This window comes from Anser anser (genome assembly GCF_964211835.1).
Source record: "Anser anser genome assembly, chromosome: 1".
NCBI classification, from domain to species: domain Eukaryota; kingdom Metazoa; phylum Chordata; class Aves; order Anseriformes; family Anatidae; genus Anser; species Anser anser.
In genome coordinates this window covers 102,320,138-102,338,400 of record NC_139720.1, presented here as the reverse complement: position 1 = coordinate 102,338,400, position 18,263 = coordinate 102,320,138, and the positions used below count along the sequence as shown (strand labels likewise).

General features: G+C 46.6%; 1 protein-coding gene across 3 annotated transcripts; it reads right to left on the bottom strand.

Moving 5' to 3' along the window:
- Positions 1-2,395: 2,395 nt before the first annotated feature.
- On the bottom strand, positions 2,396-13,647 carry PEX5 (peroxisomal biogenesis factor 5). Of its 3 annotated transcripts, XM_083839057.1 has the most exons (17): positions 13,581-13,647; positions 13,196-13,386; positions 12,776-12,811; positions 12,466-12,598; positions 11,820-11,954; positions 10,578-10,683; positions 9,275-9,365; positions 8,829-8,945; positions 8,351-8,443; positions 8,058-8,177; positions 7,363-7,506; positions 4,910-4,980; positions 4,528-4,743; positions 4,221-4,386; positions 3,879-4,036; positions 3,278-3,498; positions 2,396-3,190 (listed from the first exon to the last, which is right to left on the bottom strand). In XM_083839057.1, the coding sequence occupies exons 2-16, from the start codon at positions 13,343-13,345 to the stop codon at positions 3,297-3,299; spliced, it is 1,938 nt and encodes a 645-aa protein (XP_083695183.1). In that variant the 5' UTR covers positions 13,346-13,386; positions 13,581-13,647; the 3' UTR covers positions 2,396-3,190; positions 3,278-3,296. The 3 variants fall into 3 exon arrangements, with proteins under 3 accessions (XP_083695183.1, XP_083695182.1, XP_083695184.1); XM_083839056.1 differs by having other exon boundaries at positions 2,396-3,498; XM_083839058.1 differs by lacking the exons at positions 8,829-8,945; positions 13,581-13,647 and having other exon boundaries at positions 2,396-3,498; positions 13,196-13,572.
- Between the last annotated feature and the right edge of the window lie 4,616 nt (positions 13,648-18,263).

Sequence of the window (18,263 nt, the reverse complement as noted above, 5' to 3'; positions counted from 1 at the left end):
GGCTTAGCAACAGAAGATGTGGATTTGGATAAAAATGCAAACTAGGTCATGTTCCCTCCCACCCATCAAGCCACTTAGAGCCCCATTGCAAATCTGGTTTGAAGGTGGTCAGAGATGCAGTGTTGCAGAAAGCAGGCAAAAGGTGTAAACTGTTACCAGAACGTAGATACCATTCAGCTGCTCTTCTCAGCACTAATAATCTATTTCCAAAGAGAATTTTTACAGTTCTTAACAGGACAAGGTTAGGCATGGTCTGGAGAGAGGCAGCTTAACCTTTACTGGAGTCAAATCCAGTTGGAGGCGGGTCACTAGTGGAGTCCCCCAGGGCTCAGTACTGGGGCCAGTCCCCTTTAATATTTTTATCGATGATCTGGATGAGGGGATTGACTGCACCCTCAGTAAGTTTGCAGATGACACCAAGTTAGGTGCGTGTGTCGATCTGCTCGAGGGTAGGAAGGCTCTGCAGGAGGATCCGGATAGGCTGGATCGATGGGCTGAGGCCAACTGCATGAAGTTCAACAAGGCCAAGTGCCGGGTCCTGCACCTGGGGCGCAACAACCCCAAGCAGAGCTACAAGCTGGGAGATGAGTGGTTGGAAAGCTGCCTGGCAGAGAAGGACCTGGGAGTACTGGTTGATAGGCAGCTGAATATGAGCCAGCAGCGTGCTCAGGTGGCCAAGAAGGCCAACAGCATCGTGGCTTGTATAAGAAACAGTGTGGCCAACAGGACCAGGGAAGTGATTGTCCCCCTGTACTCGGCTCTGGTGAGGCCGCACCTCGAGTACTGTGTTCAGTTTTGGGCCCCTCGCTACAAGAAGGACGTGGAGGTGCTCGAGAGAGTCCAGAGAAGAGCAACAAAGCTGGTGAGGGGTCTGGAGAACAAGTCTTACGAGGAGCGGCTGAGGGAGCTGGGGTTGTTTAGCATGGAGAAGAAGAGGCTCAGGGGCAACCTTATCGCTCTCTACAGTTACCTTAAAGGAGGCTGTAGAGAGGTGGGGTTTGGTCTGTTCTCCCACGTGCCTGGTGACAGGACGAGGGGGAATGGGCTAAAGTTGCGCCAGGGGAGTTTTAGGTTGGATGTTAGGAAGAACTTCTTTACTGAAAGGGTTGTTAGGCATTGGAATGGACTGCCCAGGGAAGTGGTTGAGTCACCATCCCTGGAGGTCTTTAAGAGATGTTTAGATGTAGCCCTTAGCGATATGGTTTAGTGGAGGACTTGTTAGTGTTAGGTCAGAGGTTGGACTAGGTGACCTTGGAGGTCTCTTCCAACCTAGACGATTCTGTGATTCTGTGATACTCAGCCCTGGGAGAAAGACAGACTAGCGTCTTGGTGAAGATTTGACCTTAGCAAAGGTAGCGCAGATACTGTGGAGATTATTTAAGGTGGGAAGGATGGTAGGAAGTGAGAACAATTTACACAGAAAAAGAACAAATGCTGACAATGAGTAGCTGCAGAGGCAGTAGGGGATGTGATAGCAAAGGACACCAAACACAAGGTTAAGAGAGCAAAATAGAGGGAAATTGACAATTAAGGAATGAAGGAGAAAAGCATTAATGGCACTTGGCTGACAAAAAGAGAAGGTAAAGCAGTGAGAGTGTGAATAGAGAGGAACATAGGGGAAAAAATGCAAAACGTGAACAGCAGGTTATAAGTACCATAGGCACTGACTTTTTTTCCACTGACCAAAGAAGGATAGAAATAAGTAAAAAGCAAAAGGCACATGTTTGACCACAAGAAGAGCTAGGTGTGTGAGTTGGAAGCAGAAGCAGCATTTTCCTTTCTTTCAGATGGCACAAGCAGCAAATTGTTTCACATGCATTAGAGCAATTTCAACACAGCGCGTGCATGTTCGGTGCCACCAGTGCCGGATGAGAGACAAGGGAACCTAGGGGATCTGGAAACATACAGTAAGAACTGCTCCCTCCACACACACTCTGCTCCTCATTGTTATTGCAGAGGATATAGCACGAGAAACAAGCCTGTAGCGCAGAAGTATGAAGAAACAGGTGCCTGGTGGAAAAGGAAGGATAAGCGCTCCTGGTCTTGACTACTGCAGCAGTCAGGTTCCTCCAAGAAGCGATAAATGTAACAGCTTCCCTCACAGCAGGTAACAAGAAAAAGAAAAAAGGTGCTTCACTGACCCCTAAGCCTAAGCAGGAAAACAGAGCTTTTGGTACAGTGAAGCTCTTTTGCAGGCTCACAGAACTGAAGCCTCTGGCTACAGCAAAATGAGGTCCCTTTAAGCTTCATTTGCATGAGCTATCAATAAAGCAGAACCTGAGTTGAAATGGGAGACAAAGATGCACATCTGTGTTTTGCATTCCAGTGGGCTTGTACCCTCAGAGATCTACACTACCCATTGCACGCAGCTTCAACAGAGGCACAGAGAAAGATGTAATTTTGGCAATTTTAATTCTCCCCCCGCTCTATTATACAAAATATTTTACAATTAAAAACATTTTCCCCAACAGAATCATATACAGATATTTATAATCAACAAGATTCAGTACAGACAAGATGGGGAACTTCTGCACAAAGGAAAAACAATGACAGACGATCAAGTGAAAAATTAAGACTTGACCCTTTCCTCACTATATTCTGGGAGATTACATTTAGGCTTTTGTTCCTGTTGCATTGCCTCACGTCTGAGAGCTAGGATCTCTTCTTACCCCTACAGGCTAAGGGCCTCCACCCACGTCCCTAGCACAAGTACAACACACTGCTCTCAAAAGGCCCATGAAGACACTGAGACATTAGCATCTGGTCGTACCATGAATTTACTATTACCCAGAAAAGGGAACTGCTCTCCTCAGCTTTTTCTAGCAACCCACATATACACACATGCAAGCACATACATGGGGGAAGCATACTGAAAACCCAGAATGTTTCAATGTTTCACCAAATGGCAATCCCACCCCACCAAAGCAACCAGCCTTCAAGACATGTCCAGCAGGCAGTCTCTGCAGAATGGCTAGCGTAATGTCTCAAAGCCACGCTGGTTTACTACTTCAGATGCACTCCGGCAAGACTTGCTGTTTTCCCACTTTGATCATCTGCCTAGCAGAGTGTCAGTCAGCCACGGATATGATAGTGTGAACTGCTCAGAGATGCTCAGGCCACAACAGACAGGTAGGGGAAGTTCCACACTTCAGCAGGAGGTCCTTCAAGAAACGGCTGCCATTGGTCTGCCCTACCAGAGCAAAGGTGTGTGTGAACCCTAGTGAACACTTTCTGTCTAGGGAAGGTCACTGCTGGGCTGGGCCAAACCTGCACTCACAGGGGAGCCCATCCCAGCGTCACTGCTGGAGGCCAAATGCCTGAAGCAGTGTGGGAAGATCATGGGCATCAGCTGCCCTGTACAGGTCACTCTGCCCCAGCATGGAGAGGGCCATGCGAAGAGTGCTCCAGATGTTGTCAGACATAGCGCCTTGCTGCCCCCGTGGACCTCGGCTCTTCTGCTGCATGTGCAAAGCCTCTAAGAAGTGCTCCACAGCCTCACTGTCAACATGAGAACATACACACGCTTATTGGAGAAGATGGTACATCTCAAACTCCCCTCCCCGTTTGCTTCTAAACTGCTACTTCTTCCCCTCCAAAACAGTTTCACCCTCTTCATCAGATCTTTCCCCAACTCCAAGCCCCCAGCCCCAACTTCCCCCTTTTCCCTCTTAACAGAAACTGAAGTCCAGATAGCCCCTACTCCAAGTGGATCTGCCTGACACTTTGTTCTCAGGGCAGATTTCACACAATCTCTCTTTACCTATGCCATGGGAAGGCTGCAGACAGCACAGCGCTGCCCTAGTAACCTGCTGCGGTCTCTCTCGGACACACATACACACACTCGTGGGTCACAGCAGATCTGCCCATCCTATGCTCACCGGTGGGCACCTAAGTTGATGCAGCTGATGCCCAAGTTGTATCGAGAGCGGATATATCCTGGCTGGAGCTCCAGTGCCCGCCGATATGCAGCCACAGCTTCCTCACTCCGATTCCCATTGGCCAGGGTGGCACCAAGCTTGTTCCAGAGAAGATGGTCCTGGAGGAGGGGACAGAGATAAACGGCTGAGACAAACCAGTTCTTTTTAAGCTCCAAGCCAACCCTCCCTAACCAACGTATCTGCCTTACTCTTCCACTTCAAAAGATGTGCCTCTCATATAAACAGCATCTCCACCCATAAACCTCCAGGTACCTCCAGCACCCCCACTCTGCCCTTTCTTACATTGGGGCGCACACTAAGTGCGGCACTGAAGCAATCCACAGCCTTCTCGTATTCGCCACTAAGGTTGAAAAGGACACCCAGGCCACACTGAACATCAGGATCAACAGTTGAGGGGTTGCTGCGCACAGCTGCTAAGAACAGCTCTTTGACCTCCACAAAAAGTGAGCTGGAAAAGCATGGAACAAGGACATTTGTACACAGTAGAGCAAGCTGACCTTGGGTTGCCCACTAACATCTGCCCGGCCCAGTCCCAACCTTCCAAGAAGCCTTTCAGCTGAAGGCTAAAATTTGTACACCCCCAACTCACTCAGACAGCAGAGAACCAAGCACACGCTTGGAATGCCCAAGATTTGGCCCTGAGGCGCTCTCCTCTGGCTCCTTCTCCAGCAGGTGAGCATATGCAGGTTTGTGGCGTAGCCAGTCGCGCAGAGTCTCACACGCCTGCTTCTGCAAGGACTCGTTGGTGAAGCTGACCGCTAAAGCCATAAGTGCTGTGAGGTTCCCAGGCTGCAGTTCCAAGCATCTGCAGGTTATAGAAAGAAGAACTACAGTATTAAATCAAAATGGGATATACTCAGATATAGGAGATAATATAGTCAAGGCAAAGCACGCAACACTAGCCACATGGTCCTTGAGGCATTATGCACAAGACAAGAAGTGTGGCTCAGAAGATCTACCACAACACTCACTGTCTGAGAGCACTGATGGCCAAGAGTTCCTGTTCATTCTCTGCTTGGGTGGTTCCCAGATATTGCCAGGCCTGGAGGAGATAAAGATGTACTAAGACAGATTTCTTTAGATCCAGAAAAAAAAAAAAGCCAAAGGCACAGAGATTAAATCCACGGCATTATCCCACACATTTTCAGAGTGAGGCCAAGTATATGCAAGTATACACATTAGCCACAGATGCATATGAATTTCCTGGAAAGATATACAGACTTTATGGTCCATATGCTCTCAAAGCCAATAAAACTGGTGTTTTAGTGAAAACAGGTGAATCTCTATCTGGAGAGCTACCATAATGCAACTGTTTGCAATTTTAGCACTTTTAAGCCCCGTATTCTCCATATTTAGCTTCTAACTGTGGTCAAACTGCAGAGCAAGAAGCAAAAAGCAAATTTCAGGTTTCTTAAGAACAAAACAGCGTAGCAGCAGTGCTAATAATGAGACCCTCAAGGTATGCAGCTGCATATACTTGTGCAGAGGTCCACTTGCAAGTGATAATCTTGGGGAATTGACCATGAGACCTGAAAGTAGAAGCACTGTTGTTTTGTTGGTTCTTTAATCATGACACTAGAACATCGAAAAAACCTTCCATTTCCAGGCTGCTGACACATGGAATATTTAAGGCACTAAACCTAAAGCAAGTACCTGTTCGCTTTATGTTGATAATCACACCCCTTGGTCTTAAATAGGCTGCACAGTTGGCTAGGTTGTGAGCATGAAGTACTTGCTTATTGAACCTAAGTCACACAAAACATACTGCAATTGCCTGCACAAGCGAGTAAGAGGCAGACTACTGCCTCAAATCTCTCGTGCCTCACCATACAACTAGATCCTACACAGAGCTCACCAGTCATGCCTGCATTGGGTTCTGAAGTGAGAAAAGTAGAGATTGAAAGTAAAGTTGTAACCTGGACCAAGGGAACTGTGATATTTTCCTTCACAGAAACAATTGTACAAGTCTATTTGATCACTGCACCACCTGAACTTGACTTCTCCTGTACTTTTTTCCAGAGTCACAGCAGAACAATTTAGAGCATTTTTCAATACAGCTAGCCAGGAAAAGTTCAAGATTTCTACTCCTAAGGTCTCAACTACTTCCCCATTATACTCAGCCTGCAGCCCACACAGCCTCAGAGTATCAGATTCTTAAGGAGTACTAGCAACACACCTTCTGGCCACTTTAAAGCAAAAGCGGATCTTCAGAACATCTGCATACTTTTCACCTACTCCCAGTACCCTAGAAAATCAGATGCCTGTATTCCCAGAAGCCAAAAAATTTCTGTTCCAAGAGGACTAACAAACTAGTTGTTATCCCATCACATGCAAATAGCAGGACTTGAATCAGGAACACTAAGTATTCAGCATCCCTGGATCTTTGAGGTAGGCACTCCAGAAATGGTAGCACTGTATGTGCTTGATTCCTCCTCAGAATATCTATGTGCTCTACTTCTGGGGAAAGGTACACAGGCGCTTTGATTTCTCAATCCATCCTGCAGAAGCTGAAGCGTTTTATGGAAATAAGCGTTCACTGAATTAGCTGGTGGAACATTTTCTTCAGTATAAAAATCATTCTCTGGTCTACAGCTTCTGTGAAAACATTCATGTCATCTCTGTCTTTTTAGGTAACATCTTCTCCTGGCAGATGGAGGTCCGAACCAGAATCTCTAGTTTAATGAGCTGCTAAGAATTAGTCTTTAATATGGATATTAAAAGCAATCATCATCACTACCACAAGCATCTCCAGTCCTGAAATGCCAATGAAGACTTCCACAGAAACAACTTAAAGAGATGAAAACTCCTTGTCTTGGCTCTATGTCAGTCTCATGTGACTTTACACAGCTTCAAGCCAGAAGGCTTTGTGCATCTGACTTTAGTTATAAGCCCACAGACCTCCTTGGAATTCAGTTACATCACAGAATCATAAAGGTTGGAAAAGACCTCCAAGATCATCCGGTCCAACCACACCTCTACCACCAATGTCACCCACTAAGCCATGTCCCTACGCACCATGTCCAACCTTTCCTTGAATACCCCCAGGGATGGTGACTCTACCACTTCCCTGGGCAACCCGTTCCAATGCCTGACTATTCTGACATTTCTTCTTTCTGAGAAGAAATGTCTCCTAATTTTTAACTTAAACCTCCCCTGGTGCAACTTGAGGCCATTCCCTCTAGTCCTATCACTAGTTACCTGCGAGAAGAGGCTTACCTCCAGCTCCCCACACCTTTCTTTCAGGTAGTAGTAGAGAGATTATCAGCTACATACCCAGAGACACAGAAAACCAGAATGTTTTCATACACCCTGCACAGCTCATAACATGGAAGTGAGCTTTTTACACACACCCTGACACCTCAAAGGGGAAGGCTCCAAGTAGCAGGACATGTAGCCAAGATCTGTTACCTTTGGTCTCACTCACCTCCATATGATCTGGCTTCTGTTGTACTGCAGCCTCAAAGAGCAAGACAGCATTGGGGAGGTCACCTTCTGCCAAGCGCTTCCGCCCCTCTTCAAAAGCATCAGGGTGATCTCTCATGGGATTATCTTCTTCGAACTGATAACCCTAGCACGGAAGAGAAGCAGAGGGCTAATGCCAGGAGACAGGCTTAGGGAGAAAAGCACTTTCTACAAGACATCACGCATCTTGCCGCATCAGAAACATTCCAACTACAGAGTAGCCAGCACCTCATCCCCTCTGCGAGCTTGGAGCAGAACAGTGACTCTTCTTCCTGCCCGCTCTGTCCTGAAAAATTCCTTCAAAACTGGACTATAGTAGACATGGAATAAATTGTAACAGAGATGATGTATCTGGTGTTGGTCTCATTAGATCTGGGTGGGAGTACTGGCACTTGCACTCATTACAAGGAATCCCAGCACTAACTGATATTTGATGTTAGACAAGAACTAGACAGCATCTGCAAACCAGAACAAGTAAAAACAGTAGGTTTAGCCCCTAGCTGACCTGGGATTAGGGTGCAAGTGACAGCAAATTATTGTTATGAGAAGGAATCCTAAGAGCACTTGGGGTCTGTGTAGCTCACCTACAAGGTAGACAGTCTGCCAGTTTCCTCAAAGCAGATCATCATAGTACTAGGAAACCCTGTTCTCTATTACCTTGTCATATGAAGAGGAGTTGAGGTCTTCATAATCAGTGAGCCAAGGGTGAGCCTCCGCATCTCTCTTGGCCATCTCCTCCCATTCTGCCTGGAGTTTGTCCCAGAAGTCCACATCTGACTGAAGGAAGAACAGGAAGTGACTAGAGTACAACTTTTAACTGAGATCTATAGACACCCCAGAGAACACCCTCTTAAGTGTCTCTAGCCCTCCTCACAACATGCAAAGTAGACAGGTAACCCTATCACAGGCTCTCAGATGGTACCCCAGCCCTCCTCCTCCTCCAGCTTTACCTCCACAGCAGTCTTTGCCTGCTCAAATTCCGTATCAAGAGCTGACATGTTCCCAGATCGCGTAAATTGATCCACCCAGGCATCGGATGCCCCCTGGGAGTTTGGAAACAGAAACACACCTTTCTTTTTAGGATTTGGCAAACTCAGTGCACATCCCAAACCAGCAGGAGGGTCTGTGACGACCTCTCCTCCCCATCAGCAAGAACTGATGGCCTGGAAAGTACAGATGAGTTCTTTTGGACACACCCTTCCTCCCAGGCACTACTGAAGATGAGACCACTCACTCTGCCCAGATACCTTCCCAGCTTCTGGCTAGACTCTGCTATGAAGAGTCCGAGAGCCCCTCCCTGGCCTCCCACAGCCTAATCATTAGTAAAGCATTGCTTAGATTTGGACTTGCCATTCTCCCTTGCTCCCAGATTGTGCACTGTGACAAAGAACTTTCCTCCTTCAGCGCACATATAGCTGGGGCTCCTACCTGCTGCTGTATAAACTCAGCTGCCCATTGCTCTGCCTGATCTTGGTCTCTGTGGGTCACCTTATTAGCTTCGATCGATACCCTCCCATCTCCGATCTGGCGGACAAACTTTAGGAACTGTGGCAGAGAAATGAAACAAGGGTGGAGCTGGGCAGATGCTTTGCCAATAATCCTTCTGTCCATGCCCCCCTCCTTCACAAAGAGGATTTCTCTCCTCAAAGTGAGCACGAAAGGCCAGAAAAGGTGGGCAGGAGAGAACTTCAAAGTGATGTTGTATAAAGTGACAACATCTGGAGGGAACTGGGTTCAACTTTTAGGAAACAGGGAAGAAACAGAAGCACTGGACAGCAAGATGCTTTATTTATTTACTGTCTTCCCCCTTCTCAGTTCCCCACACCCTTTATGCATACTAGATATCTGTCAGCCCCAGTCACAGAATTCCTCACCTCAGAATTGTTGAGTTTTGGATCATCCACTTTAGAAAGAAAATCACTCGCAGTTTTCTTAAGATCATCCTCAGGTTGATATTCCTCATACCTGCAGTAACAGTAAAAGGGAAAGAGATAATCTGGTACTGGGCAACAGTGAACTCTCTCTCTAACAACAGTCCACACAACGGGGCACTAAAGCACTGAGGGATACAAACCCTAGGATTCACTGAAGTCATTCAGTACGTTTATTCATCTGCAAAAATTCAAAATTACTACCAGGTTAAGTCTGCAAATGACTGACAAACAGTAGTGGAATTAAATGATTACTGTGCCAGCACAATTCTGCAGAACAGTCTGGACTACTTGGGAAGCTCACACGCTATCAAACATTAGAAGTTTTAGCGCCACCAATTACAAGGTCATACATTCAGGGAAATAGAAAGCAGGTCATTCTCATGAAAGAGGAACAGCATCTTGGAAAAGCAGCAACTCGGAAAAGGACTGAGGACTCATAGCAACCACACAATTCAGTGTTTCTTCTGGCTTACTGCAGAATAGGACCAGTTCTAGGTGTTACCACTACAGAAAGTCTTGGTGAAGTAATTGAAACCGGGGGCAGTAACTCAGTAACATCCGTATTTGCAGAAAGATATCAGGAAAGGCAAAAGCCAGGAGAAAAAGAGCATCCAAATATGCAAAGTCTGTTTTAGCAAAAGATCTAACTAGTTCAAATGCTTGCCTGTGTTTTGCTAGCTTACTTGAAAATATTTGACTGTGGTCCACCATAGTACCTACACAGAGAAGATTTTTAGTAGCAATAGACTGTTCTTTAATCTACCACACAGAAACATATGAAAATAATGCCTGGAAGGCTGAATCTAAAAATATGCTAAGGAAAAGCTAAATGCTGTTTGCCAAATAGGGAGAATAAAGTGATAAAAGTTTAGAGCTAGTAGAGTGTGGCACTTCAGATCTCTAAATCTAAGTATCTATTGTAGAAAACAAGTTCTGCTTGAGTAGGAGTTATTGAACTCACTCCTCAAATCACATTAAGGAGCTCTGCACTACACGTGAGATTAAGTTAGACTACACAATCGCAGTATTTGCTGGAACTGGAATACAGGAAAACTGGCATCTCTTAAAAGATTCAGTGTCCAAGCATCATTTTCTCCGTTCTCTAAAACGGAAGGTCAGAGAACATCAGTCTAGGTAAATGACTGCAAAGCATTCAAACCATAGCAGATTTCTTATCACCTATCCAAACTTAAACCACCCAGGTGCCCAACAGCAGTAACTAGTCTTGAAAATACAGACACACCATTTATCTGCCAATGACTGGTCTTCCGATTCCCCAAGCCACAGTTTTTCTTCTGACTGCTCTAGGTATTCTTCTGCCCACTTGGCAGGGGACACAGACAGCGGATCTGCATAAAACACCAGTACAGGGAAAGAATAGTAGGATAGGCAGAAATTCACTAAGAATAAATTCAGATTTTTCTCTCTCTACTTTACACAGAGTTATCTAACACATATAGGAAAGACCTCCTCAAAGAAAGATCGCTAATGTTTGTTTCTAACTGTTTTGATCTAAAACATACAAAAAAATCAAGCCTTAGGTTCAGACCATCTATTAATACAAACGCTTCTGTGGTGGCAACATCTATCTTCTATTTCAATTTCACAACTTAATCAGCTGCTCCATGTGGGATATTATGTAGGTCAAGGAAATCAGCAATGCATTACAAGTCTCTGTCAAAACTACAACTTACAAAGCACTAGCTCTTCATCAGAGCTCTCTCAGACCTTGGCATGTGTTGATCTATATTCCCAGGAATACAAAGAGTGATGGTCAGTGAATGGGACTGTCTCACTCTCTACATTGTCACCCTTGGGGAACAGAATAGGATCTAGTTAAATCTTGCTCATAATTTCCAGGTGAAGTCATAGATGGTCACAGGATCATATCCAAGCCCCAGCTCTATACATAAATAGAAGATGGCTTTTCAGATAAACTACCACCTTGCTTAGAACAGACAGCTTATCCTCTGATCCCAAAAACATTCATGTTGCACTTCTCCAACTTGCAAAAAATCCACTTTTATTCTAAAATGTATCCCCCCCCCCAAAAAAAAAAAAAAAGAAAAAATAATTGGCCAAAGCACTCTAAACAGTATTTACCTTAGTACCAAAGGCAAATTTAGCCTTAACAGGGGGAATTAAGAGTATATGTAAGCGAGAAGCAGTACCAGACCATCTCCAGAATTTGCCTGCTTCTTTGAATATTTGAATAGCCTGCTTCTCCCAAGTTCTCCAAGTAACCTAAACTGAAAATAAAAGAGCCTTACACCTGAAGAAAAGCTTCCACACCACTCTGTGAACAATTTAGCTAATCCATTCCAAAGCAGCTTATTTTTTTCTGCCTTCCTGTTAAAGCCACTACAGTAAACACTGACTGCTGGTCCCAAAGCATTATTCCAGTCTCACATTCAGTAACTCTGCACCGCATGCAGGCATATGACTGGGCAACCTCTCAACAATAATTCCAAGAGCGGCCCTTCACCTGTCACTTCAGCAATGAATTCCTGCGACCAGTCAGTCTCATTGTAATCTGAAGAGACATCACCAGCATTATCTGCTGCAGCCAAGAATTCCTGTGTCCAGTTTTCAGACAGTGCCAAGGCTGCCACACCTGGAGCTAGAAGAAAAACACAAGTGGACTTGTGAGGACTCAAAGGCGTTAAGTGTCCCATACTCCTTCAGTTAACCCTCATCACCTCTGATCAGGTCCTTTTCTCTTTGTTAGAATAAAGAGACTTGAAGATTCCACTTGGAAGGAATCTCTGGAGGTTGTTAAGTATTCACAGAGCAGGATACCACCAAAGCTAGGTAGTTTCTCAGGGCATTGAACAGGTAGCTTCTGAATTTCTCCAAGGCTGGAGATTCCCCAGCTTCCCTAAGTACCTGCTCCAACGCTCAACTGCCCACCAAGGGAAGACACGTTTCCTCATATCTAGCCAGTTATCATTGCTGCAAGTCACGCCTTTTGCCATCTATCACCACAAAGATCCCAGCTATTGTTGCTGAAGACAACAATTAGATCCATCCCTCCCCCCCCAGAGGCTTCTCTTCCAGGGAGCCACCCTGCTAAGAGTTTAACTGTAACACCAAGATCTTTTCCAGTAACCATGTACTCCAACTACCCTTACCTCGCTGAGGGGCCTGTCGGAAGCTTGACTGTTCAATCTCCTGCATCTCAGCCAACAGATCATCCATCTTAAACGTCTGCGGTGCACGGGACAGTAAAGGGGCATTCTGCTCTTGCAGGAACTCTCCAACCAGCTACCAAAGACAGTGATCAGGATTATGAACACAGCATAGAAGACAAACAGGTAGAGTTATGGAGGATGAGAAAGAAAGGGACTTAGCAGAAGGAAAGAATAAAATCAGGTAAGGGGAAAAACAGCTGACTAAGTTGAGAAAAGCAGTAAGGAGATGGATGTGTTGGTCCATTCTTACCTCATCTTCAGAAGCTACTCCCAGGGGTTTGGATACCTAAAGGGAATAAGTGGACAATTATCCCAACAACTTTGATCCCATACCCCTCCACACGCTCTGTGACCTGGTTAGTTCACAGCCTCCTCTCCCTTGAGATTAGGCCCATTGCACTTCCCCATGTTGGCTGCCTGTTTATGTGGAAACTGTAGGAGCAGGAATATCCTGAACGGCATTGCCCAACCTCCCCACCGCGTCCTTCTGGCTTGGCCCCTGTAACAGGGAGGCCACCAACTCCATCCCAACATCCACAGGTGGAGCTTCTATAAGTAAGGCCTCGGCCCACCGCCCCACTGACGAACCAGGCGACCCTGCGGCTGCTTTCCCCGCAGAACAACACCGCGGCCGCCCACCCCACCGCCCCCAGCAGAGCCCGACACTCACGGCTGCTGCTCCGGGAGCCCCGGAGGGCCAGGCCAGGGAGCCCTGCAGCCCTTCCTGCCGCAAGGCCTTGTCCTGCGTGAAGTGGCCGGCCAGCTTCAGCAGGGGGTTGGAGCCCCCGCACTCCGCTTCCACCAGCTCCCTCATGGCCATGGCGCCAGGCGGGGACGGCGCCGGACCCCTCCGGCCTGCACCTGGCCCAGGGGGCGACAGCGACACGGGGCGGGCGTCGGACGGGACGGGACGGGACGGGACGGGACGGGCCCGGCCGCCCCTTCCTTCCGCCGCCAGGCGCGCCCCCGCCGCCCGCCCCGCGCGCTCCCGGCACCGCGCGCCCCCGGGCAGCGGAGCAGGCCGCGGGGCAGGGGCGCGCCGCCGGCAGCCTTACCTGGAGCGGAGCGCTCGCGAGGCTGGCGGGAGGGGGCGGGGCCAGCGCTTAAAGGAGCAGCGTCCCGGCCGAGCGCCTTAAAGGGACAGAGACCCGGCACTGGGGGGGGGGGGGGGTGGGGGGGGGGGGGGTTGTTGCTGTGCAGCAGCAGCTGGGAGAGCAAGGAGTGAGCACCAGCCCTGCAGCCCCCAGGTCAGTGCAGGAGCAGGGCAGGAGGTGCTCCGGGCAGGCAGCAGCAGCTCCCCTGCGGCCTGTGGAGAGGCCCCTGGTGGAGCAGGCTGTCCCCCTGCAGCCCATGGGTCCCACACGGAGCAGATCTCCACGCTGCAGCCCGTGGAGGAGCCCCCGGTGGAGCAGGTGGATGTGGCCTGGAGGAGGCTGCGGCCCATGGAGAGCCCCCGCAGGAGCAGGCCCCGGGCCGGAGCTGCAGCCCGTGGAGAGGAGCCCACGCAGGAGCAGATTTAAAGTTTTCATCTGTCTTGTATACTCCTGATCCCAAAGGAATAACAAACTACCAGGAAAATCAGAGCTGATTCACGTGTAGCCTCTAAAAGAATGAGAGAACCACACAGAAGAGTTTACATGATGTATACCGTCTCCTGTGAAACTAGGGTGCTAGAAATAAATTGTTTTCAGACCCAAATCCCATCTTCTTTTCAAAAGGAATATTTTCTTCTGCAGGGTCCTCTTCAGACTTCCGAAATGCAGATAATCCATCCAAAAGCTGACGTCTGGTGCTGATTTAGGCACTATTCTTTGGCAGTAAGTCTTCATGACTGCTCTCCTTGTGGCTTTGAAATGCATCCACAGCCAGGTCTGTGCTAGCAAGCAATATGGCTCAACAGGAGCAAATCTCCAAAGTGATAGAGCTGGGGCCAGAAATCCAACACCAACACCAAATATGTTTGAGGAACTTTATTTTGGATTATGTTTTCCCTGGTCCTGTGGTCTTTTAGTGGTTAAAATGCACTAGGTGTGCCCCTATGTACCACTCATGTACTATCCTAGTTCCACCTGGAGGAAATATAATTTACACACTGAGACTGTTCTACAATACAAACCAGAGCACAGCAAGTGAGTTTTGCTGGAGGATTCACTCTGAAAGTACACTTCAGATATCAATTCAGACACTGATGTTGAAACGTCCTACATCTGGCAAGCAGCTGCATTAAGATGGCAACATTTGAAAAGACATTTACATAAGGACTCTTGCACAGAAAGCCCCAGGCTGCGCATGGTATGCAACACTGGCACAATACATCCCACTCTTTCAGATGTCCGCCTTACGATACTACTCTCTACTTGCCTGTAAGTCACAGTCAGCCTAGGATCATGAGTGCACTGAGCTGACTCATCCAGAGTGAAGCCCCTGGATGACAAACAAGACTTACTTTCTATTATAAAATGCTAGTCCTGTATACGTTCAATGGGGTCAAGGGTTGCAAGAGCATTTTGAGATAGCAAAAGTGGGAGGAGGCTTTTGGACGTAATCCTGAATTACATTCAAGAACAACAGACATACAGTGCTGCTCCTAGGAAAAAAAATAGACTGCCCAAAGACAGGGAGAAGGGGTGTGTAGGTGTTGAGATATAGCATGGTCAGAAATCCAAAAGCAATCAGAGACTGGAAAGTGAAGAAGAATTGGTTTATAAATAAATTTTGATTTATAAACATTTGTAATCAGGGTCTTGGGGTATGTCCATGATACCTGTCCAGACTGTTCTCCTGGTTCAGAGCAGGGAGTCTCAAAGAATGATCTGTAAAAATGTCCCCACAGCATTCCTTTCTTAGTCTGAACAGCAAAAACAGGCCCCACAGGGAATGCACCCAGGCTCATTTCTGCTACATTCAGGAACAAGACACACTAAAGAAAAATGTATCCTCTCTTTTTTTTCTCTTTCTCTCTTTCTCTTCTGGGAAGGTGGTGTGTTTTCCTTGGCTCTTGGTGGCCATCAGGCTCACTAAAGACTCTTGCAAAGCAGCACACACCATTGAACAAGTTCCAACCTTAAGCAATCTTTCAATCTACTGCAAATGACATAGCATCATCTACAACAGTCTGAATACAGCCTGTAAGAGGCCTTGAGAGAGCATCTTCTATGGCTCAATCATGGTTTGTCATTGCCTAAGGCTAGAGTGATGACTGGATGTCCCTCCACCTGCTGAAACAGAAAGAAACCTGCAGAGTGGGACTTTCTAGCTCTTAGACAAGAAGTTGGGTAGGTCCATTTATCCCTCACAGTCTCAAAAGACTGTGATGCAACTAGAGGAATCAGAAATGACAGCTGAGGCAGAGATTATTTCTGTTTGCAAGTAGAAAACAAAGGGTCTGATCTAAAGTCAACAGGAAGAGGAGCAAAGTCAATGGACCCTTACCTGCAAAGTGTAAATATTTTGGCAGTAAGAACTGAAATATCAAGGGACCTCAATAACTCTTGGAGAGGTGAGAAAAGCAGATTGTACAGTTCCAGAAAAGGTTATGTTGTGCTCTGCATCCCTCTGTCATTATCAGTTTGATGGTAGCCAGTACTCTACAGAAGGTGCTGGGCCTGATGGAAACCAGTGACAAAATGGAGGTCTCTGCATACCTATTCCCCATCCTAAATTTATGAAAGTCATTATTTCTAAGTGCAGAACTTTGTACGTGCCTGTAATAAATGGTGCCATGCTCTTTCAGACTCCTTCTCCCATTGACTAAGATCATTTTAATACTAATTTTGTCTTCCAAATTCATTGCATCCCCTCTCAGGTTAGTGCTGTCTTCAGATTTAACAGGCACACTTTCTAGTCTGCTGAATAAATCACTGAAGAAACAATTAAGTAATGCCACACTGAGAACAGATCTCAGGCCTGGTGGACACCAAGTAGAACATGAGACAGCAATGTGCCCTTGCGGCTAAGAAGACTAATGATATTCTTGGCTGCACTGGTCAAAGTATCACCATGAGATCAAGTGAAGGTGATCCTTCCCCTCTGCTCAGCACCGGTCAGGCTGCACCTGGAGTGCTGTGTCCAATTCTGGGCACCCCAGTACAAGAGAGACGCAGACATACTGGAAAGAGTCTAGCAGAGGGCCACCAATATGATCAAGGGACTGAAGCACCTCTCCTATAAGGAGAGGCCGAGAGAGTTGGAACTGTTCAGCCTGGAGAAGAGCAGGCTCGGGGGGGTGGATTTTATCAATGTCTACACATACCTGAGGGGAGGAAGAAATGAAGACATAGCCAGGCTATTTTCAGTGGTGCCCAGAGACAGGACAAGAGGCAATGGGTACAAACTGGAACACAGGAGGTTCTGTCTAAACATCAGGAAGCACTTCTTTACCGTGCGGGTGACAAAACACTGGCACAGGTTGCCCAGAGAAGTTGTGGAGTCTCCCTCCTTGGAGATTTTCGAAAGTCACCTGGGTATGGTCCTGGGCAACCTGCTCTAGGTGTCCCTGCTTGAGGAGGGAGGTTGGACCAGATGACCTCCAGAGGTCCCTTCCAACCCTAACCATTCTGTGCTTCTGTGATATCCAATCTTCTGTGAAAACCAATCTTAAAGTTTTCTAATCCGCATCAGATTCTCCTAACACTATTTTCAATACATCTTTTTTCCCAAGTTTCCTAGCTAGCTTATAAGACTGTCAGATGAAATTGAATCAGAATCCTTACTGAAGTCAAACTACTGTTACTTATCCACTAGGCCTGTTACTGTAATGTGAAAGATTGGTTTGACTTCTTTTTTTTTTTGACAAATGGAAAATTTGAAGTTGAAGATTTAATATCTATTTGTTCTATTACCACAGGGAAGGGCAGTAAAATAAACCTGTCTGGATTCCTTAGATTATGTTATTTTTAATGGCCAATATATTTGGCCTTTTCCAGTCTTCTGAACTTCTTTATTCTCTACAGATCTCACAGGAAACTGCCAGTTGGTTTGATCTTGCTTCATACAGTTCTTCAGCCATCAAAGGATGAATTTCATCAATCATAACTGGTCTGAAAGCACTGAATTTACCTTAGCACTTAAAAATCTATTATCTCCCTACTGCAGAATGACTTGTTACCCACTTGTCATTGGGGCTATTTATGGTATTAGTCTAGTCTCTACCACAGTGAAAACAAATGGAAAATACACGCAATTTCTTGGTATCGCTGGTAGATTTTCCTTTCCACTGAACAGAATGCCAGTCCTTTTACTGGTCTCACCCTTACTGCCTTTGTATTGACAGGCGCTATTTATGGGCTGATACTTCTTTTCCACCACAGAAAAGCTAATTATTTATTTTCTCTTTGAACTATTTTTTGCATGCACTTGAAGCAAATTGCCATGTTTCTTTCAATTCTTTCCAGACTAAACATTTTTTTGTCAGTCTTCCTCTTTAGAAGGCCTGGACTAGCTATTCCCTTCTTTGAACCCTCCTCACATTTGCCCATTATGTAGCAGTGCGGTACCCAGACTAGACAACCAGTCCTGTGTCACTCGGTACTGAGCGCTGAGTAGACATGAAAACTTATTTCATCTGACCTACAGGTTATCTTTATATATATACAAACTGATATCATAGAGTCATAGAATCATGGAACGGTCTGGGTTGGAAGGGACCTTAAAGATCATCCAGTTCCAACCCTCCTGCCATGGACAGGGATGCCACCCACTAGATCAGGTTGCCCAAAGCCCCATCCAGCCTGGCCTTG